The sequence below is a fragment of the Saccopteryx bilineata genome, chromosome 11 (assembly GCF_036850765.1).
Source record: "Saccopteryx bilineata isolate mSacBil1 chromosome 11, mSacBil1_pri_phased_curated, whole genome shotgun sequence".
NCBI lineage: Eukaryota > Metazoa > Chordata > Mammalia > Chiroptera > Emballonuridae > Saccopteryx > Saccopteryx bilineata.
The window spans coordinates 6,635,911-6,659,630 of NC_089500.1; the positions used below are offsets into that span (position 1 = coordinate 6,635,911).

At 42.7% G+C, this 23,720-nt stretch overlaps 1 protein-coding gene across 3 annotated transcripts in view; it reads left to right on the forward strand.

Annotated features, from left to right (window-relative positions):
* Nucleotides 1-1,188: 1,188 nt before the first annotated feature.
* Nucleotides 1,189-23,720, forward strand: part of TMX3 (thioredoxin related transmembrane protein 3) — a 32,696-nt gene continuing 10,164 nt past the window's right edge. The window contains exons 1-13 of one of the 3 annotated variants that reach the window (XM_066246442.1): nt 1,189-1,380; nt 2,127-2,181; nt 5,246-5,285; nt 6,373-6,496; nt 11,843-11,888; nt 14,162-14,242; nt 16,337-16,436; nt 17,093-17,170; nt 18,810-18,876; nt 19,726-19,824; nt 20,814-20,871; nt 21,030-21,083; nt 22,062-22,118. In XM_066246442.1, coding sequence (XP_066102539.1) covers nt 1,335-1,380; nt 2,127-2,181; nt 5,246-5,285; nt 6,373-6,496; nt 11,843-11,888; nt 14,162-14,242; nt 16,337-16,436; nt 17,093-17,170; nt 18,810-18,876; nt 19,726-19,824; nt 20,814-20,871; nt 21,030-21,083; nt 22,062-22,118 — 905 coding nt within the window. In that variant the 5' untranslated portion in view covers nt 1,189-1,334. Of the gene's footprint in view, nt 1,381-2,126; nt 2,182-5,245; nt 5,286-6,372; nt 6,497-11,842; nt 11,889-14,161; nt 14,243-16,336; nt 16,437-17,092; nt 17,171-18,809; nt 18,877-19,725; nt 19,825-20,813; nt 20,872-21,029; nt 21,084-22,061; nt 22,119-23,720 lie in introns of those variants that run through there. The other 2 variants (XM_066246440.1, XM_066246441.1) reach the window with 2 other exon arrangements.

The following is a 23,720-nucleotide window of genomic DNA, read 5'->3' on the forward strand; positions in this document are numbered from 1 at the left end:
TTGTTATTAACTTGAGAACAATCCAATCTGTTATGTTTCATCTAAGTTGGAAATAAAAGTGATGTTCTGAAATGGAAGAAAGAACGAGAGAAGAACTATGGAGTCTAAAATTTTGTTTCAAATAGCAACTCTATCCTTCTTAGCTATTAAGTAAATTACTTCCTCTGAGCCCCTGGATCCTCATCTATAATATTTCCTACTTTAGGAACTTTTAAAAAGATGGAATATTTATACATGTTAAGCTCTTAGAATACTAGACACCCCACTTAAAAGTATAGAGGAATCTGAAGGTCTGCATTGGAAACAGTGCTAAACGCACAAAAGGGAGAAAACGTAGGGCTTACTCTCAACAGACTATAATTTAACCTTCCAGTCATCGGAAACTGCAGTATTTATCAGATTTTTTTTCTTCCTGTCGGAATTTTGAACCTAAGGTGAGTCGACTGACATCGAAATCCATTTCTGTTCTCACAACCCATATTCAATAACGGACTAAATCTAAATCCTGATATTTTATGTGTCTTTCAAAAATCGCAACTGAATTAGATGTAGTGACTGCTGATGGAACCACCATGGAAAACGATGTCGCTTTTATAAGTCATTTTTGTTGCGTGGAAAAACAGCAATATAAATATTTTAGAACTAAAAGAAAAAAAAGAGGAACGAGTCATCAAAGATAATACCCGATGAGGAGCTTCCCATTTCCAGGTTTCAAGTCAAAGAAAAAAATATATTTTAAGGGACTCCTTTCGTTGGCAAAAACGCTTCCGTGGGGCTTTCTACTGTCAGACTGATCTCCCATTCTGCAGACGGATTCAAAGACGATTCCACAATCACTGCAGAAACATTATATGGCGATCGCGCAGAAACCTGACCCTCCCGACCGCGGCCATCACCGCCTCTTCGGAAACCTGATCGCTCACTGCGCCCGAGCAGCTAGGGAAACACCTGTCACGACTCGAGCTCCTATTCAAGTTCAGCGGGACTTGAACTTCCCGGAAACGCCCCCAAGCCTCACCCGCTGCTCCGCACGCACGCGCCGGCGACCCCACGCACGGTTCCCACGCTCCCCGACACCGCCCAGACGGCCAACGCCTGGAGGACGCGACTGCGCTTGCGTCCCAGATCTGCGCGTGCGCTCTCGCCCCGCGCATGCTCAGAAGCAGAGTCCAGCGGGGCGGTGGGGGGCGGTCCTGGGAGCTTATTGGAAGCCAGCCTGTCCCGCCCCCGCGGTCGGCGCCAAGCTTTGCTTCCGCGCCCCGGTTCCCTTTCCGGGAGCGCAGGCGGCGGCCGCTGGTGGCTTCTTCTCGGCCTGCGGGTGTCCTGCGGTGACCATGGCAGCTCCGAGACGCGGGGCCTCCCTGCCGCTCTGCGTCACAGGTACACGCCCTGCGGGGGCGATGCGGGTGGGCGCGGGGACCGTCTCCGGGTGTGGGGTCCGGGCCTGGCTCCCCATCGTGGCTCCTTCACCGATGCGACGTGCGGCTGCTTTCCGTCTGGTTCCGCTCGGTTCTGATGCTCAGAGTGGCGGGAAGACCGGTGCGCTGGCTCCCCGGACGCTCGTGAAGGATGCGACCTCCCCGGCTCGCGGCCGCCCCGCGCGCGGGCGCGAGGTCCCGAGCCTGGTCCGGGCTGCAGGGAGGGTGGCCCAGCCCAGAGCAGGCTCGGGCCGTGGCCCGGTTCTTCCTGGGTCGCGCTGACCCGGACGCTGCTCCGAAATACGTCCTAGCGGCAGAGCTCAGTGCTCTTTCCACCTGCAAGTTTGTGCACGAACACTAAGTCTTTGTAGTTCATCCCGAGGAGATCGTTGGTATTAGAATAAGAAGAGGAACGTAGAATGACTTCGGTCTTTATGCCGAAAAGATGGCACGGACAGAAAAGGTTGAAAGTCAAAGTAGACTTAAAAAGCAGCACCGTGATTTGGTACCCTACCTTGCCTCTGCTCCCAGAGCGGTGGCACGCAGAGCGTGTATGAAACAGGTGAATTCTTTATGCTTTTGCATCACTGGTGCTCTGGGGGTGGCGCAGTGGTGAGATCTTTGGTAGGTTGTAAACCATCCAAAACATTTTGTAAGTGACTGAGCATGTAGTACAGGCCGCATTCACGTTTTGTCTTTTTCTTCCAGTTTTTTTGCTGGACATGGCTTTCTGTAAAGGATTTGTAGAAGATCTGGATGAATCGTGAGTATATATGTGTTTAAATAACATCACAACTTTTTCCAAACTCGTGTGTGTTTGAGTCTAATCTTCTAATAATAGGGACAGTCCTGACCAACGCTCATATAGTACCAGTTTTGTTTTAGGTGTTGTTCTCAGTGCTTTGTATGTACAAAATGGGGTTGTGCTCAAAAGTGTTTGACTAAGTTACAAGGTCAAAAAAATGGGCAAATTCATCTGTGTTCTATTTTATAATTTCACCTGCATTTGTTACATTTTTCTGTTTCAGTCAGTAAGTGGGTGCTGGAATTTGAGAGCCATACCATGTTTTGTTTGTTTGTTCCCATACATAGTACCACAGTATTAACCACAAAGCTTTTTCTTATTCATAGGGGGTGAAGAAGCCTGCTCCAGACCAAACACGATGTGTGATCTTTCAGGCAATTTCAAAGCTTTTCCTGGCAAGCCTCCAGGGGAAGCTGCCTTCCCTGTACCAGACTTAGTACACAGCCAGTGCCCGGAGTCTCTGGAGGGAGTTGTAGTCATAGACTCGGCCTCCCGGGCCAGCCAGGCTCAGATACGTATCTGCATTCTTACCTAGCCTGGCTGCTTTGGGGAGGGGGTGTTCACTTACAGCATTTTCTCGGCATCTCTGCAGAGGCCTCCTTACGGATGGGCTTCGCTGAGGCCCTTGTCCCCACGTGGACTCGGTGCCTGTCTACTCCTGCCCCTTTTTCCCGTCATGCCCTCTTCCATGGGTTCATAGAGAGGTAGAGGCAGAAGCCTTTGGCTCAGTGCTCACCAGTGAGATGGATCCTTGTCTTTGCTCACCCACCTGACCCCTGCCTTCTGGTCCGTTGGGGAAAATGGGACACAGAGGAGCTGGCACTTGATCGCAGCATCTAGGGAACAAAGCCTCGGTTGTCACTTTGTTTGCCTTGTCCCAGTTAACCACCTCCGCACTGTAAAACTGGTGTGGCAGCAGAGTGGTCAGTTGAACACAGCGCTGTCCTGGAAAAACAGAAGGCCTCAGGGCCCCCTGGGCACTTCACCAGCCACGCCAGTAGCTATGGGGAGTGGCAGCAGGTTGTTCCCAGAATCTGTGGTTCTGGGGGGAAGCATTGTTAACAGCAGGGCCATCCTAGGAACTCAATGTGAGCCTGGTCCTTTAGAATGGCCTGCCAGTGGGGACTTTGAGGACGAGGAAAGGGGTGGGTGGTGAGCAGGCAGACTCTTCAAGCCCTCAGCTTCCTCAGATGGGTGCTCTGTGGACTCGGACAGGCTGGGCCCACTGTCCTGAGGGGTGCAGTGTGTTCTGTCCAGCAGGACTGTCTTCTCATGCTGGTTCGGTGTCTTCTCAACAACAGTGTCAGTCCATATATGCTGGCCCAATCTAGGATGGAGTCTGAATTTCCGTCCTCTGGTGGACCCAGAGTGCGGTGAACGACAGTTCATTTTTGCATTTAGCTGACGTGCACGGTGTGTTCCTAGGTCACGTTTCCCTTTGTCAGCATAGGCGCCTTCCTGGTGAGCATTCGTATCGGTATTGAAACTCTGTTACGGGCAGAGACAGTCTTTATTCAAGTGTCTCATCCTCACAGGTGGTCATGTTTACATGGCACACGGCCAGGAGGCCAAGGCACCCACCACCCCTTACTCCTGGTGCTGAGTGAGGGGAGGGCGGTGGGAAGCATCGTCAGTGCCACGAGCAAAGGGCCTCCACCATGCCTGGGTCAGGACAGGCCTTGCCATTTGGGCTGCAACCAAACCAGTTCCCTTCCAGTCTGCTTAACCGGAGGACCTTCCCAGACCCCAGCCGGAGGCGCTCCAGCAGGGCTGTAGATATGGGTTCCTCTGGGCCAGAGGAGGACCCGGGGGCTCTTCCTCAGAGCCTGAGGGGCCCCTGGGAGACTTCATGGCGCTGAGACCCTGGTGGATTGCTGAGCTCTCCCGCAGTGGATTGCGGGTCTCTCCGCTCAGCCTGTGTGTCTGGGATCTCCACTCACGAGCCTGCCCCTGTGCTTGTCCAGCAAGGCCCGGCAGCCTCTCAGGATGCATGTGTCAGCGGGGCTGGGAGTGATGGCTCCGTGCTGGTCTGTGGCACTGTCCTGCACAGGCCCTGGTCCGTGGACTGAGGTTGCGGAGACAGGTGGCTCACGTGGGTGGTGTGGACCCCTGAGAATGGGGAGAAGAGAGTCCTGGGGGCCCACTGAAAGGCCCCAAGGGATCCTGTTGGTGGGGGCCCTGCACACCAGCATCAGCCTTTCTGATGACCTGCTGGGTGGGGGCCGTCCCGACTCCCCATGTGGGCTCTGTGGCTGTAGCAGAAGCTGGATGAGCCGGTCAGCCCGGACCTCTGCTCTACTCCTGGGGTCCGAAAGGCCAGAAGGAAGGCAAGTGTTCACACACAGCCCTGTCACTGCTCAGGGTAGGACCGCTGAGTCACCACTGGGAGGAGCTGAAATTCAGGTTCCTGATGCTGACCAGGGGCAGCTAGAGGCAGCAGAGCTGGATGGTGGCCTCGGCCCACTGCCTTAGCTGCAGGGTCGCTGCCAGGTCATTGCAGGGCCCGGCCTGAGTGGAGTGGAGCCGAGTGGGGCACAGAGGCTGGAGCCGGGTCTGCCAGCCACACCATCCCTTCTATGCAGAAATTGAGCCTGACCAGGCAGTGGCGCAGTGGATAGAGCGTCAGATTGGGACACACAGGACACAGGTTCGAAACCCCGAGGTTGCCAGCTTGAGCACGGGTTCATCTGATTTGAGCAGGGCTCACCAGCTTGAGCCCAAGGTCACTGGCTCGAGCAAGGGGTCACTCGGTCTGCTTAGCCCCCAGGGCAAGGAGCATATGAGAAATCAATCAATGAACAACTAAGGTGCCACAATGAAAGATTGATGCTTCTCATCTCTCTCCCTTCCTGACTGTCCTTCTGTCTCTCTCTGTCTCTGTCACCAAAAAAAAAAGAAGAAATCAATTGAAAGTTTTTTTTTTCATTCTCCTATATTTATCAATTGATTATCTGCACCTGTACTATTGAGTGGTAAAGTTGAAACTGTACAAGATTTGTTTTCTTATGTTTGTGTTTTTTAGGTTTAAAGAAAATCGAAAAGATGACATTTGGCTTGTAGATGTGAGTATGCAAATATTTTATGCTAATGAACCATCAGTTTAAGTGTTCTTTTCTGTTTTCCTCCACCCAAATCTATACAGCTAGTACCTAGGTATGTTACTCAGTTTGTTTTCTTAGGTAATACTGTTTGGATTTTTATATTAAAGTGAATCTTAGCCTTAACATTCCTGGGAAGAGCCAGATTTAGATGAAATTCTAATGAGGGTAGCTCGTGGATTATGTCTGAGGGAGATTATGGTATGATTTTATTACAGAATTTACTCTTGGTTTTGTCATGTTATCCAAGAGATTGTGTGTATCAGTCACTTGGCAGCCAAAATCATCTTTTATCTTGATGGTGAACAATGTTAAATTCTCATCATCCTCTCCTCACAAGTTCGGAATACATGCAAACCGTAGTAACTTTGGGATTCAGTCATGTGCACACTCGGTGAGCCAGGCCACGGGCAAAAGGTCCACTCTGTCACTCCCTCGTCGCGCACGCGTGTGTTTGAACATTTCCACAGTAACAAATACACTGTGTACCCTAACACCAGTTACTGCCCCAGCAAGCTTGTGGTTCGGAAGAAGGGAGAATGGATTTTAGCTTGATCAGCCTGACTTGTCCCTCTGCCAAACCTGTTTCCTCACTGGTCCTCTCATAACTTACCAGTGGTTACACTTGAGGGAGCACAGGCACCTGCTGTGCTGGAATTTTTATCATAGAAATAGATTGACGTTTATCATTAACACTCACGGGGTGTGCATGCCATGTGTGTATGTGGTGGTGTCATTTTACATATAACATGGACACACCTCTGGGAAATAAAGATGCTGTCATTGTAAGTCCTGTCTATTTGAAGTACATATTAGAAGTCATTTAAAGTTAAAGTAGTGGCAGTGTTGGAGTGTATGCTGGGAGTTAACCTGTCTAGGTTTTTGTGTGAGTTTTTTATGAAGTCACCCAATTTGAAAGTTACATTTAGACTTTTTTGTTCTACAACAGATTATTATCAGATCATTTGTTCAAAGAGATTCTTTAAAAATTAAGGTCATTTTCCACAGTAGCACAACATTTTAGTGGTTGTTTGTTTGTTTTTTAAACAAGTTTTATGCGCCTTGGTGCGGTCATTGTAAAAAACTGGAACCGATTTGGAATGAAGTTGGTGTTGAGATGAAAAGGATTGGCTCGCCAGTTAAAGTCGGAAAGATGGATGCTACTTCCTATTCTAGTAAGCATTTACTCGGTTTATTTTTTCACTGTTCTTATCATGCAAATATTTAAATTATGCAAAGCAGTATTCAAGGTAGGAGGAAGAAATGTTGTTACTGCTCATGTAAAATTAAAGTTATTTTAATTTAAGACTGTGCTTTATGAGTTAAGTGAATTCACCACTGAATGTGTAACACGCTCTGTATGTTAACTTGAAGCCTACTAGAGATGTGTGAGCCATTGTTTCTGTTTTGAGCACACTTGAGACAATCATTGACCTGAGGCAGCTACAGAAATTGGAGCCCGAAACCCTTGACGTTGCTATTTTAATTTGGGAGGAGAATTTGTTGTTCGAGTAGTGGGAGGGGGCGTGGCAGACAAAATGGGGGTGTGAAGGATGAGTTGAGTTAGGGTAAATGCACTGAGGCTCGGGGAAAGGATTCACATTGGAGAGAACATTGGAGCAAATTCATAGAATGGGAAGTGAGCTTAGTAAGTACGTAGCGGAGAATACACTGTCTTACAGGGGAGGTTGGCAGCCTCCAGCCCATGGATGCTCGGGCTTACTACCTGCATTCGTAAACAGCTCTGTTGGGACGGAGCCACTGGGTTTGGTAACTGTGGTCCTGGGCTGTGTCGTGTCCCCATGGCAGGGGGAGTGGCTGTGACAGACTGCATCCCTCACAGAATCCTTTATTTTTTATTTATTTTTTATTTTTTTAGAGATGCAGAGAGAGGGATAGATAGGGACAGACAGGAATGGAGAGAGATGAGAAGCATCAATCATCATTTTTCGTTGTGACACCCTAGTTGTTCATTGATTGCTTTCTCATATGTGCCTTGACCGTGGGCCTTCAGCAGACCGAGTAACCCCTTTGCTTGAGCCAGCGCCTTTGGGTCCAAGCTAGTGAGCTTTGCCCAAACCAGATGAGCCCGCGCTTAAGCTGGCGACCTCAGGGTCTCGAACCTGGATCCTCCGCATCCCAGTCCGATGCTCTATCCACTGCGCCACCGCCTGGTCAGGCCTTCACAGAATCCTTGTGGTCATTTTCGTTGTTCAGGGCACTAATAAAGTCATGAAGAAAATGGGAGTAAAAAGATAGTAAGAAAAGCCATCCCTGTAAGTCAGTAACAGTCTTAATGGGAGCTACTCATGATGCTACAGTGATAATAGTTTACATTATGTCACTTTATAGTATCTAATTCATTAGCTTATTATTCAGTATTTATTAAGTGGCACTAGAATTGGAGGAAAATAGCCAAGAGGTTTTTCCTGAATAGTTTAGAGAAGTATTTTAAAGGCTGTGACTAGAGAGCAAGATTCTTACAGGTCTTAATGCTTTATACACACTTTGTAGCTTTCTAGGTACTTTATGATGAGACATTTTTTTCATTTCACTTTCATAAACCACTAAGAGGTTTACACTTGGTTTCTGCTGTCATGATTGTTACAGATTTTATTTCCTGTTTGTTTAGCATTGTTATGGATTATGTTGAATTATTAGGATAAAACCTCTTTAGAGGCTGCATTGCATGAAACAGAACCCTGCCGCACTGTGGAAGCAAGCCTCTAGCTTCAGGAAAAGGGAAGGGGCTGGTGTATACTGAGGACTGCCCTCTGCGGCACGTGGAGATAGAGGCCCCTTTCACGGTTTGTCCTTTGCTCCTCAGATGGATCTGGAATAGTAGCCCTCCACCCGCCTCCTAACCAGCCCCCAGCCTGCAGGGTGAGGCTTGCTTGTAAGTCCTGCAACTGCTTGAGTCATATATAGAGCTCATCGAAAAGCCCTTCTCTGGTTGAACTGCTGTGGAATAAGCATCACAGGGCCGGTACTTGGTGCTGACCATATTCCAGGGTGTGCCAGACACATTCTAGGCGTTGCTGATTCTTTAGTGAGCAAGACAGACAAAAATCTCTCCTCTCGCGGTATTTATATTCTAATGGGAGAGACAAACAATAACCAATAAACGAAAGAAATTGTCAGGTATTACTTAGTGTTGGAAGTCAGTGGTGCATGCATATTTTATTTTTTTTATAGAATCGAGATGTTGTATGTGCTTTGGAGGAAAAGAAAGTTATCTTCTTAGCATCTAAAACAGTTGATAAGTATTCAAGAATTATTGTCTATAGATTACAAAATAGATTTTTGTCATATAGTTCTTAAAGTCTCCTTAAATAATTCAAGACCTCTCCAATGCGGGCATTTTAGTAACACTGGGATGCAAAGAAGTAAAGAAATTGAGTTGTTTTCGTGGGGTCACGTGGGTGCCCATGGAAATTCAGATTCCGTGGGCCCGCCTCGGCCCTCCGAATGGCAGCCCCTGAGGTGGGCTCCTGCGAATCTGTATTTTTACATAGAATTCAGTGATCTGCACACTTAAGTTGGAGAATCACAAAGTAAAGTATTATTTTGACGAATACTTTTCATAGGACTCGGCTTTGGAGTGGGATTGTATATTTCAGTGATCAGCTGGAGACTCTTCGAGTATTTGTGGGTGTAGCTGTTGCTCCTGGTATTGCAGAGTGGAAGCACATAGTAGCATCCATCACCTTCAGTTCCGCAGACCTCCATAGAGAATTCTGGAATTAGAGAGTTTTGGACTGTCATGATGTATTCTGCTCTGTGTTTGAAATGGTACCAGAATTTTTTTGGTACCATTGGTTTTAACTAATTACTATAACAAAACAACATTAAAAAGTTGTATAATGTCCACTTTAAATTCAGATACATATTTTTGCTTTTCTCTTTGCACACATCCCTTCACAAATGAAGGCTAACGTTCAGAATTTAAAACGGTTGTGATGTTAGCTATAATGCTGTATTAATTTTTATTATGAAACCACTGAAATGCTGTTTATTTCTCAACCTGTGTGTGACACAGTTTCATGGCAAAGAGCATATTTTACCTCTCTGTGATGTATGAACTTGCAGTGGCATTTGGCCCAGTAACATTTTTATTCTGATTCCCTGTTCACAGATTAGATATGTTTGCAAATTAGCGTTACCATTGCAGAGATAAGCCCTTTTTGGTCAGTGACTGTCTGCAGTGTTGCTCACACTCAGCACGGTTGGTGTTAGGGGGAGATAATTCTTTCTTTGGGGTAAGCAGTTCCTGGAAGAAGGCAGTCTCTGTAACAGCAGTCCTCAATTCGAATACACTGGAGAGAAGTAAACCCTGAATACAGGTGGGTTCCTGTAAATCATCTAACTGGCCGTAAGTTCACAAGGCAATGTCGAGACATGACTTGGTCCTGGGAACCTGAGTCCTGTCTTTGTAACCTGTGCTGTTTGTGTTGCTCTGATAAAACCCACTTTCCAGGCCCCCTCTCAGTATTTAAGAGAGAAGCTTTGGGCTTGCCCAGGGAAGGCAGAGAGATTTGGGCTGTTATTTTGCCACAGATTTGTCCTTATTCTTGGGTATTGAGAGTGATTTGGAATCAGAGGTTCATAATCACTAAAGTGATTGGTAAGCAGAACCCAGTGGGGAAGTACAGTGTGTCCATAAAGTCATGGTGCACTTTTGACCGGTCACAGGAAAGCAACAAAAAGACAATAGAAATGTGAAATCTGCACCAAATAAAAGGAAAACCCTCCCAGTTTCTGTAGGATGATGTAGTAGCATGTGCGCATGCGCAGATGATAATGTAACACCATGTATACAGTGGAGCAGCCCACGGCCATGCCAGGCGAGATGTGGACAGGACAGAGGAAAGTTCAGTGTGTTCTGTGGCTTGCTAAATTCGAATCCGTAACCAGAGTGCAACGTGAATATCAGCGCATTTATAACGAAGCACCACCACATAGGAATAACATTACTCGGTGGGGTAAGCAGTTGAAGGAAACTGGCAGTTTGGTGGAGAAACCCGTTCTGGTAGGCCATCAGTCAGTGACGAGTCTGTAGAGGCTATACGGGACAGCTACCTAAGGAGCCCTAAAAAAATCTGTGTGTGAGCCCACATTGAACTGCACTGAATAGGTATGAAACTGGGAGAGTTTTCCTTTTATTTGGTGCAGATTTCACATTTCTCTCATCTTTTGTTGCTTTCCTGTGACCGGTCAAAAGTGCACCATGACTTTACGGACACACTGTAGTTTCCTTATACCAGCTGAGATAAGAAAAAAGCATGGAAAAAAAAAATTAACAAATAGATCATGTCAGTAAAAACTGTATTTTATGTATACTAGTATCATTATATAAATATATTGTATATATTAACTGAGAATATTTAATTTTCTCTTTACTGTCCTACTTGCCTTGAATCTATAAAGTAATATAGTATTAATTTGCTGTTGTGGTTTCTGTAATTCTTAAAGTTCTGGTTATTGTCTGCTTGTGTTCATTACTGTTTTTTGGAGGGGATTAAACAACAGACCTTTATTCTTTAGTTCTGGAGGCAAGAAGCTAGAGGTCAAGGTGTCCTGGGGCTGGTCCTCCTGTGGCCTCCCTCCTGGGGGCAGGGCCGGGTCCTCCTGTGGCCTTCCTCCTGGGTGTGTAGTGACCAGCCTCCTCCTGTCCCCTGCAATCCTCCCTCTGCACGTCTGCCTCCTAATCTCTCCTTGTTTTTTTAATTGAATTTCACTGCGGTGACATTGGTTAGTACAATGCTGTAGGTTTCAGGTGTGCAAGTCTAGACTGCGTCATCTGCATACTATGTGTTCACCACTCCGAGCCACATCTCCTCCCATCACCCCTTTACCTCTTCCACCCCACCCCCTCTTCCCCTGTAATCACCATACTGTTCTTGCCCGTAAAAAGGTGCCATTGTAGCAACCGTCTCATTTTAACATGAGGAGTTCAGAATAATGTTTTTGTCAATTGGAATTATTCTAGCTTATTACAAAAGCAGAAAACAACTAAAACGTGGATAAAGTTGCTTTTAGATCATATATTGACTATAGAAATTAAAGAGTTTTGCATATATGGCTATGTTTTTAAATCTTTTAAGACCTAGAAAACATTAAAGGAAGAGATGGGGCTTTTATATTTTTTTCTTTAGAAATATTTGTCCTGGAAATGAAGTTAAATGAGAAGTGGGACTTTATTTGTGTATGAGCGCGCATATATTTAAAACAAGACTATCTTTTCAAACAAGTGGAGACAAAATTTTAACTGTTTTGGCACTGATTTCTTACTTTGCCCATGGTATTTTGTGCAGGCAGTAAGTTAGATTATTAATTACTTTGGATAAAAATGTCCTGTTTTTTCTTTTTGTTGTATATTTATATTCTTTTTAGATTTAAAATAGCATATCTATATATAAGTTTATATAAATATATATATTCTTAAGTAAAAAGGCTCATTTATTACCTAGTTCCTCATTTTTAAAAAAAATTTAGAATTATTTATTTTTTTTCTTATCAAGGCATTGCTTCAGAGTTTGGAGTTCGAGGTTATCCAACAATTAAGCTGTAAGTTGAGTGTTGTATGTTTATATGTGTACTTTTATTAGTTCACTCTACTTACGCTTTATTATGTTAAGTTCTGGTAGCTTCCATGGAGGATTGAAGACATGGGTTCAGCAGCTCTCTCGAGGTGCAGTGTGTGAGCACAGGAGGCCCTGCCTCTCTAAGCCCTGTTTCTGTATTTAAGTGAGTGTGTTTTCACGGCTAGCGCACTAAACACGTTTTGACTGACAGACACTGTGCAGGACAAGGTGTACAGTTACAGAAGATTTTTCTCTCGGGGAGCTCAAGTAGTCTGCATTATCATGTGACTCCTGGTTCCTAAGATTTTTTTGCTTGTCTGTAATTATAGTAGTTGTTTCATTAGTGATAACAAACAAAGAGAATCAGGTTTACGGATGTTAATTCTACTCTGTAGGTGTTGGTCAAGGCTAACAGGGACTTTGTAAGTTGGAAGAGATGGTGCAATAATTCTAAAGGGCTTATTTTATAATCATTATTTTATTGTATTTTCTCAGGAGTTTCATCTGTATCCTTATTTTGATAATGTAGGGAGTTAAATAATTTTGAAACTTGTTTTTGTAATAAAGTAAGTTTTCATTTCAGTTCATTTCAAAAACTCAGATTTCAAATTTTGAGTAATTTTAATTTTTATTTCTTGGGTTTTGTGTTGACCTCCCACTTTCACCCACTTTTTAAATGTTTAACTCTTTTACTTCATTGTGTTAAGTAAATTATTCTTTCCATTCTTTGCTTAATTATTGGTGTTCTGTTGTGCTTTTACAACATTTTAAAAAATCTCACTTAGACACAGGATTCATTGACAGACTTTAGGAAATCATCACATTCTAGAAGAGGTGTTTTGATGCATTGTTCTACTCTCAAATCTTGGGGCATCTGTCTAGTTACTGTGATGCTGTAGTGCTTAAAATTTGTCTTGTCACTACCAAAATATTTTAATTTCCTGGCTTTTTATACTTGGCTTTTAAAAGAGAAGATAATGAGAATTATAATGCTTTGAGTTCTTGGCTGTGAATGTGTATTGAGTTGGGGAATAAGTTTGTAGCGTTTTTACCGAAGACTTTTATTTAAACAAAAAACAATAATTATATCAATAAGTTAATCAATTATATATTCGCCGTTGCTGTTTACAACCTCTTCCCACCTCTCAACCAATTTGTTGATGCCATTCCACCAAAAATCGCCTGGTCTGGTGTCAAAGAAGTTGTTGAGCCAGTTTTTAAGGACCTGTTTGTTATCGAAGGTAACACCCTTCATATGGTTTGACAGGGAGCGGAAAAGATGGTAATCGGTCGGTGCAAGGTCCGGAGAATACGGCGGATGCTGAAGGACCTCCCATTTGAGCTCTTGGAATGCGGCTTTGACGACTTGTGCAACACGGGGCCTGGCGTTGTTGTGAAGGAGAATGGTTTAACCATGTTGATCAGGTCTTTTCAGTTGAATAGGCACCCAGGCTCCCAATTTTTCGGTAAAATCCCATTGAATGAAGGTGATTGAGAATCGTTTTATGATCGCAGTTCATTTTTTTCCGCCAATTCACGACTGGTTTGGCGACCATTCTCCTTCAAAAGTGATTTGAGACGTTCTTCATCAAATTCAGAAGGCCTTCCACTGCGGGACGTGCCATCGACGCCAAAGTCGCCATTTTTGAACTTTGCAAACCATTTCTGTGCTGTAGACTCGCCTATGACACCTTCTCCATACACGTCGCAAATGTCCCGGGCTGCTTCGGCAGCTTTTTGACCTCGATGAAAAGCAAAGAAGAGCAGGTGTCGAAAATGTTGATTTTTGCCTCCTGGGTATTCCATTTCTAAGCCTCAAAACTAATAAAAAATTAAATAACTCAAAAATACAATTAACATAGATTTGTAGAGCAGAAAGAGTTTTATCGAATGAATACTTACCCTTTGCCAAATAGCAAACAAATTGTTGTAAAATAAAATATAAAAACGCTACGGACTTATTCCCCAACCCAATATATTAATCATTATTTAGAAGGCATAGACACAATGCGACTATCAAATACAGAGTAAATGATTTTCATGTCGTTTTAATAAAATACAGCCTTTTTCTTTATATTTTGAGTTGTTGGTCCCCTGACGCCAGTTGTCTACTATATGTATTTTATGTGGTTATGCTATTTCTCCTAAATCTCTCCGTTTACTACTTTATATACTGTAATTTTATCTAACAGTAGAGTGAGTTACATTAAATACTAAAACAGTTGAAATAATCCAAGCTTTTTTGTTCTTTTTAAGATTAAAGGGGGACATGGCATATAATTATAGAGGACCACGAACTAAAGATGATATTATTGAGTTTGCCCACAGAGTATCTGGGTAAGTTTTTACTAGGAAAATCCTTTATTATATAACATTAATGTATGAAAACTAGCTGTACCTTTTATACATCATGACTGAAGAACTTAACTTGAATAAAGTCTATTTATTTATGAGCAAAGATAGAGTTATATAGCATAGGCAAAGAGTTTTTTTTAAAGGGGTTCATGATTTGTATTTTATACCTGTTCATCTCATATTTAAATTTATTTACTGCACAGAATTTTTCCCCCAACTTTTAATACATTTTTAAAATTTGATTGCTTCTAACAACTTTGTGAATCTTAATATTTATTTTATTACAGTCTTACCTGGTTTACATCAGTTTTTTTTAAATTATTACCTAATATTAGAGTTTTAAGAGAAAGCCCACAATAATACTGTTCTGAATAGATTTGGGCTTTTTAATCCCTAGTCTGTGATAATAAAGCGTGCTTGTAGCTACAGCTGGAATGCTTGCCCAACCTCTCCACCTCTCCCTGTTGCTTTATGCCACCTGTGTTCCTGCACATTTTGTGTGGAATGTGACGTAACAGAACCCAGAGACCTGAGTTACAGATCTCTGAGGTTTTACTGATGAGGAAACACATTCTTCCGTAAGCATTTCCTGTTGATTTGAATGATCTAATTTGGTTTTTTAATTTACATCTTGCTGGAATATAAAGAAAGTTGGTGTTTATAATTATTAAAGTGATTACGTGCCACTTTTTGAAGAAAACATTCATCAAGATAGTTTAACCTGTATTGACTTTGAATGGAGAGGCGCTTTTTTAAGGGTCTGACAGGATATATTATTGATAGCTTTAAATAGCCTTAAGGTAAATTGAAATATTGGGATAGATTTGTTGGATGGCATGATACTATCCGGCTTAAATTATTTGAAGAAAGGCACAAAATTAGGAATGAAATGATCCTTATATATTAAAGTTGGCAAAGCTTAATATAATTTTTACATTGATTGCATATTTCATGGTGTCTGTGTGCTTTGTGAATAAATACATGTTGAGATAACTTGATATTGCCTGAGGGGGTTGCTAGTCGGTTGTACTTACCCGCAGTGATGTAGTTCAGTGTTTATGTAATGGCCATTTTTTATTTTTTTTATTTTTGTAATGGCCATTTTTAATGAGCTTTAGTTTACACCGAAGCACGGCTTCTTCTGATGTACCCAGGGGTGACTTTGTTGCACATGAAATTTCATGAGTCAGTTCTGGGGGTGCATCACTGACCAGCTAATTACCAAAGCAGAAATACGGGCTGGAGTGGAGTGATGCAATCAGTGCAGCTAAAGGTTCTTCAGTTTGAAAGTGTGTTTCCTTTTGCAGAATGTGTTCTCTTCTTGTTGCTTGTTTAGTGAAGTCAAAAGTCTGATACTATAGCCACCTTTAAAAGAAGACTGCCGCTTCTTTTAGTGTTTCTTTTTTTCTTGTGGGAGAGACAGAGTCAGATAGGGACAGACAGACAGGAAGGGAGAGAGATGAGAAACATCAGTTCTTCGTTGCGGTTCCTTAGTTGTTCATTGATTGCTTTCTCATATGTGCCTTGACGGGTCGAGGGGGCACAGCCGAGCGAGTGACCCCTTGCTCGAGCCAGCGACCTTAGGTAAGCTGGTGAGCTTTGCTCAAACCAGATGAGCCAGCGCTCAAGCTAGCGACCTCAGGGTCTTGAACCTAGGCATCCCAGTCCTATGCTTTATCCACTGGACCACTTGGTCAGGCTCCATTAGTTTTTTAATAATATTTTGTAAAAAGTAGGTTTTGCAATAACCTTTGATGTAATTTACTTCTCAGTCCTGTTGGCTTTGAAGTAATAAAGTCTCTGTACAGTTTTGTTTTCTCTTTATGAGTTTCTCAGGTACTATTGTGACTACCGCATTCCATTTTATTTTTCCTGGGATAAATAGCATACCTAGGAAACATTTTAGATTTTAACCTCTACAGGTATAGGATATTTAAAACTTTACAGCATTTAAATGGATAGCATAAGACGTAGATATTCTTACTACAGTATCATAAGCTCTGGGGATAGGATTGATTTGTTCTATCTTTAGTTCAGATGTAAATTTCGTTTTTCGTTTGTGGTGTTTTCAAACAGAGCGTTAATTCGGCCACTTCCGAGTCAGCAAATGTTTGCACATGTGCAGAAGAGACATCATGTATTTTTCGTTTATATAGGCGGGGAGTCACCTTTGAAGGTATCAAATGACTTTATTTTTTAATCCAAAAACACATATATTGTAATTTAATGTTCCGTATAGTCACAACTTCGCCAAAGAATCAAAATTACTTCACTCTTGTTGGAAATACTTTAGTTTAATTTAAATATTTTTATAACGAAAATGCTTTCATATATATCTTCTATACTGTTTGCCTTCATGAAACCACAGTGGATGAAAAAGGAGGCAGATGAGGCCCGCCTTAGCATTTCTTCCATTACTGACCTGGTTAAATCTTTTAGCATTTTGAACCTTTGAGATTACAGAATGTATTTTGAGTGTGAATTTTTTAAAGTCAAAAAGGTCCTTGTCCTATTTTATATACATATATACATATGTCTGTATGCTCACACATCTCTTCCTGTAGTCATCAAATTAAGTCAGTAACTATGAATCAAGCTTCTGTTATATTTAATCAACTTTATTTGGGGGAGTATGACAGCTCTTAGTTACAGTGGTTTGACCTACAAACAGTTATTTCATTCACCTACGGTCTATTCATATAAAAGGATGTATGGTAGGTAGCATTATATGGTGGTACTGCTTAGTGAGTGATACAGCTTGCTCTGATTGTTTAATGAGGAATTAATGTTGATCTTAATATTGTCGAGTCACCTTTGTTCGTGTTTTCCCAGGAGAAATACCTAGATGCCGCCTCAGAATTAATTGTGTATACATACTTCTATTCTGCCTCAGAAGACGTCGTTCCTGAGGTATAGTGATAACTTCATTTTATTTCTGAAGTCATTACTTAACTCTCTAAGATTTAGTAACTGTGATATATCTGAAAACTAAACCTGTTCACCCTTTTCTACTTGCACCAGATTGCTTGTTGTTAATAAACAGTTGTCACTAGAGTGATAGCATTTAGAATCATTATTACATTAGTGCTTTTTTCCCTCTAAAATAATAGCAGTAGTGAGCGGTGATATCTGGTTTGCATTATTTATGTAACTAGCCTTCTCCACTGGTTTCTTAAGCTTTCTTTAATTATTCCTGCTAGTATCTGTGTTTGTCATCTTTTTATTTCTGGGTATGTGGCTGCTAGAATCTGCTAGGGGGAGTGATTGTTATTTTCAGAATAACATGAAGATTTTTATTTCCATAAAGAATTCTCAAATAAGGACCAAGCCCATGATTTTATGTTCTTGCCATATTTTGGATTTTAATGTGTGGCCATGCAGAGCTCCCTTAGCACAACCACTGTTTATGAAGACATATCAGTACATGTAATGAGCAGGTGGAAAGATGAATTAGACCGATTCTGACTTCAGAATAAAGATGAATTGTCACGTAGACAGATCACTAGTGGACGATGGTGAGTTTAAAGGAGCACAGGAAAGGAGGGTTCAGGGCGTTTGGAGGAGATGGACGCTGCAGGTCTCAGTGTCTCGTGCTTGGTGTGACCCCTCGGGTGGCCTCAAGAGAGATGCTGAGTGTAGAAAAGTGCTTGTGGTGGCACTAAAGGGTGGGGGGAGGTGCACTGGATGGTGGTGTCACCTGAGAGCTTTTCTTGTCCTTAAAGTACCTGTTTTCCTGGGGTGTCCCATTGTTTTGTACCATGCGGCCAGCCCCTTCTGTGTGGCCTGAGGTGTGCCTCCCCTCCCCCCATTTCTCATTTTCCCAGGACAGCTGCTGTTAAATGTATTGTTAATGTACTGACTGGTTTGCTTGTTGTTTCCTTCAGTATCCCACACTCGTGCAGTACTGTGGCTTACCCAGATTATCTCTCCTCTGCTCTGATACTGGTTTCCCTACTCTCATTTTACTATTTTGAAATAATTACACCATAAGTATAAGAAATAGCTACTTTCTGAATGAATCCTTTATTGTTAATTAACCTTATAAGTTCCCATTTATAAATCACTTGACAGTGTCAGCCTGTTCTCACGTGTGTTAGCTGACCCAGCTTTGGCCTTTCTGGTCGGGCGGAGCTCAGAGTCCTTGGTGTTCAGAGGATGTCCTGACTGCCCAGGCAGCGATGGCTCCTCGCCCAGCCCTGCGGGGGGTGGGGGGACTGCAGCTTGCCCTGCTGACTGCCGCCTCAGGCCCTGCCGCCCGGCCACTTCACAGTGCTGCGTCCTTTCCTTCCCGTCCTTTTCGGTCTGACATCAGCTCTGAGACGATTCTTTCGTTTCCACCAGAGTGAGCGGGGCCCTGGGTCAGGGGACGGATGAGATCACATCCCGTCCTTGGATGAACTTCGGGTTCACTGTGCTCTTTTTAATTCTGTAACAATTTTGTCATTGTTAGGTTATTTTTTTTTCTGAAACCCTGTAGTAATTTTTAAATTATAGTTGCCAATTGGAAATTTTTTAACACTAAGATTATTTATACATCTCATTTTTGCAGTATGTGACCCTGAAAGAGATGCCTGCGGTGCTTGTTTTCAAAGATGAAACTTACTTTGTTTATGACGGTAAGTTCCAAGCTTTAGCTCAGATGAAAGTTAACGATGCTGTGTCTGTTACAGGACATAGGTGTGGACTGAAGATTAGGACATGTGACTGCTGACAGCTCCCACTGTTAGCTGAATGACTGATGCACTTTTCTTACCTGTCACCTTTTGTTTTTCCACTCAGTGTTCCTACCTTCTGGGTCTTTTGCTTGTTTTTGGTCAGGTCATTTGCCATTTTGAGATGTGAACCCTGTGCAGTTCCTACATATATTACTTTAAAATATTTAAAATTAACATTTTAAGAACATATATTTCAGACACACAGAAAAGTGAAGTGAAACATCTGTGGTGGTGATGCTGTGTGTCCTTCCTGCTGTATCCTGCCCCCCGACAGGAGTGGCCACGGTTCAGCATTTCTTCCTTGAAGCAAATGCTTGGCTTTTAGAATACTCAATTGTCTCAAGTGTACAGTATAGTAAAGGAATGCTAATGTGGTGAGTCCCTGCATACGCAGCCGTCACCAGGGTAGACAGTGACAAGCTGTTGCCACATTTGCTTCAATTAAGTTCTTTGTTGAAGTATTTGAAAGCAGATCTTGGCAGCATTTTATTACTGACTGCTTCACTACACATCTCTTACAGATGTGGACGTCCTCGTTTAGGTGGCCACATGCTGTTAGAGCACTTCACACAGTCAGCAGCGGCCCCGTGGCGCTCTGCAGTGCCCACTGCCGCGGTTTCCAGGCGGCGCTCGAGGCACCTCGGGGCCCTGCCTCACATCCCCAGTGCGGACTTACTCTGGGCACTACACCGCACCATAAACGTTTTAAAGACATTTACATTGTAATGATTAACTTTCTTTTGTCTTAAGAGTACGAAGATGGTGACCTGTCATCTTGGATCAACAGGGAGAGGTTTCAGAATTACCTGGCTGTAGACGGCTTCCTCTTGTATGAACTCGGAGACACGGGTACGGACACACAGACTGTTCTCCGTCACTTTACAGCATTCTCCCCGATCGCTCACTTACATCTGACTCTCTAGGAGATGGATTTTAGCTCTGTTTAATCATTTTATTTCCTTAGACTCAAATGGCAGTTCTGATATATGAGAATGGAGATTAATATTATCAAAGAACACACTTTGTGGGTGGGTCAGCATTGTGCGGAGCTTAAGGACCCGTTTGAGCAGTGCGGAAGGGGCCTTACTATGTGTGGCTGGGTGGGAGTGAGAGGATCAGGTTAGCCCTGCATTTCTATACGTGCTCTGAGCCGGGGACGGTCCTGGCATTTCTGTGCATGTAGTTCCCTTCATCTCTCCTGATAACTTTGAAATAGATACTAGTTTCTGAAGTGGAGTGAAGTTCACTGAGGTTGAGGCACACAGCCAGTAGGTGACCGTGCTTGTCCCCTGCTCTCGGAGGCCGAGAGTTCAGTAGTTCCTGCGCGTCACGCCGCCTCCCCAGAGGACAGCGGGGAGTGTGGCTGTGTGCCTGCAGGGTTACACCCTGGCGGCAGTGTTATTCTGTGTATTGTTCCTGGCAGGTAGTGCCTTGTGGGGAGGAGGAACCAGCAGTGTAACAGCCATTCCATTATATACTCCTCTTTTAGAGCTCCATGGTTCACAGTAACTTTCTTTTGTCAGCTTATTTCTTGTGGTTTTCACTCGTGGCAAACTCCTTTATTTCATTCATTCTGTGGGTTGTGTGAAAAAATACAGTTGGTGTGGATGAACTGTTCAGTATTCACTGTTGTTTACATTCTGAGGGTGGAAGTTGGGAGGGAACTCAGCTCTTGGAGTCGACTCACTTGAGTCACTGTACCGAGTGTGACGTCTGAGATAAACGGAGTGAAACTCGGGAAGCGGTGTTTACTAATTCCCGATTTTTGGCCTCAGTAAAAACTGAGAAGTTTGTGTGATACAGGCTATTGAATTTAGATGTGTTGTTCTTACTTTCAGGAAAGCTTGTGGCCATTGCAGTCATTGACGAGAAGAACACGTCAGTCGAACATACCAGGTACAGTGCCTTCAGTTTTTCTTTTTGAAATAGTTTTAAGCTTCAGATATCACCTAATTCAGACTACATGGCTTCAGAGGAACTTAACATATTATCTTTTCCTTTGGTGTTGTATTTTTCACGTAAAATAATGAAATGTTTGTGTGTTTGTTCTACAGATTGAAGTCAATTATTCAGGAAGTTGCGCGAGATTACAGAGATCAGTTCCACAGGTAGGTGCTTGCAGTGTGGATAGTTCCTTTATTTTTACAAATAAAGTTCCTCGTTAAAAAACTATGTTTGGTAACACAGCAAACCAGAAGCGGTAGTTTTTCATACTTTGCAAGATGACTCAAGGAGCCAGGTGCATTACAGCATACTGCATTTCTGTATGGATTGTCTGGACCTGAGGTTTGTTGATATGTCCCATCAACAAATTTGTGTTATATCTGATTCTTGATAGGATTTGGTATAAGTTTTTCAGTAAGAAAATAGGCACATATGCTTATCCATTTGAGATAAAGCTTGAGTAGTCACAAGCCAGACAAGTGATGCTGTAACAGGAATTCAAAGAATAACGGAATATAAAAACCATTGATGTTTTTGCTGTGTTAAATCATTGTTTGTAGCTGACATGAGACTATCAATATCAATTGTTCAATACCATTCCCTTATAGACTCTTCTAATGACCTATCAGTTAGATATATGTATATACTCACAGTTCTCTCGTCCCACAGCATGGGCCTTTTCTGAATACTCCTGTTTAGAGTGTGTGATTTTCTTAAGAAAAATTATATTGTCCTGTGTTTAAATATATGTAAACAGCCTGACCTGTGGTGGCACAGTGGATAAAACGTTGACCTGGAACGCTGAGGTCACTGGTTTGAAACCCTGGGCTTGCCTGGTCAAGACGCATGTGGGAGTTGATGCTTCCTGCCCCTCCCCCTTCTGTCTCTGTCTCTGTCTCTCTCTCCCCTGCTATAAAATGAATAAATAAAATCTTAATATATATATATATGTAGAAATATATTAGAATTTGTGAATTTTTCTAATTTGTATTTCTACCTCAACAGCCTGCAGAATCCACTCTTTTCTACATTTGTTGCACGTTATGTTAAATGTATACAGTGTTTACATGCTTACCAAGGTCAGTAATGTTTTTTTATTCAATGTTTCTTTCTCTTCTGTTTGCTCATTTGTTGCTGGTCAGGGACTTTCAGTTTGGACATATGGATGGGAATGACTACATAAACACCTTGCTGATGGAGTAAGTACTGAATGATTTTCCTATCAGTTCTGTCAGTTTTTGTGTTTCTGTTTCTGAGAGACAGACGGAAGGACTAGGAGCTGAGAGAGCAGATGTTTGGTGTGTGCTGATGCCGACATTCTCCCATGGAATATTTTACTTCAGTTTTAAAATTTACATTAAAACTTTCGAATTGTTCTGTACAAAAAAAATGCGTATGTCAATCGGTGTTAATAACTTACATTATTTTGAGAAGACATTATTCAAAAACTGATAAATTTTGTAGTTTCTGTTTAATAGACACCTTACCTTAAGTTCAGTCTTAATGAACAAATTTAACTTAAGTAGAAAATCTTTTACAATCAGAATTACTCGCCTAGAAGAATTTAACAAAATAGGCTACCTTTATAGGGAAAATATGCAATTTTAAAGTAATTTTATCCATTAGATTTATGATGTAAATATCTGATTTGTCATTTCATAAAGTTGATATTAGGAATCATTTGTAATACCTATACTGACTTAATAAATTTCAAACAAAACCTACTTACTTCAGTGGACATTTGGTATTTTATGTCACGTGCTGGGCCTGGCACTGTTGGCGTCAGAAGTAAGTAAATTGGAGCCCCGTCTGCCGGTGCTTCTAGTGCACGGGGCCAGACAGCTGGCCTCGCAGGAACGGTCTGTGTGGTCAAAGCCTAGAAGTGTAGGGACCACGCAGGCATGGACACGCCCGCTCCCCCACCCCCAGGTGCTCACGGAGGGGAGGGGCCAGCCTCTGGGGACGCCTGTGGGGGGGGGGGCCAGAGAGGGAGAAGGTGAGAATTGAGACCTTGCCTATGGTGCAGTGCACTAGGGTGAATTAGAGCCCTCTGTTCGCCACGTAACACCGTGGGGACGGAAAAACCAGATCTGCAAACTCAAAGGGAAATGCATAATTTTTAGTTAAAAGCCTAAAGTTATGAAGTAGTTAGTGTTACTTTTTTTCATGTATGTTCAACTTTTTTTCTCTCCATTCCTTCAGTGTGGGAGGGTTGACCAGAGATACAGAGTACCAGAATGGAGAGATCAAGACAAGGAAAATAAAAAAAAGGGTCTGTACAGTTAGCAAAGATGCTTGAAGAATTTGCCCCTGAATTTTTAATACTCAACACTAAGTAGAAAAACATGACACATTTTTATTTCCTGGAAAATAACCCGCTTATAGGAGTATGATTGACCTTGTGGAAACCTAAGAGAAATTGCTATGCTATGTAATCTTTACCATAAAGGGTGGTGCTCTGTAATGGAAATGTGTTTTGACTAGGACATTTACTACATGTGTACTAGGGACTTTCATACAACCATCTCTTATAATAGCCTTCGAGGCAGGCTAGGATATTGGTTCAGTTTATCAGCATTTGCAAGAGGCCAGAGTAGTTTGGGTCCAGTGGACAAGTGTACCTTCAGAATGTGTCAGGGTGGATCAACATTTCTTCTGGAGTGTTATTTCTAATGTGAGTTATGAAGTAGAATTTTTGAGCTATAGTTATGATCAGAGAACAGTAGTCTCTGTCTCCAGCCCCTCATAGTTTGGGGTGGTTGGGCTTTTTATTCATATTGTGCTTATCTTGGTGGTTGGTT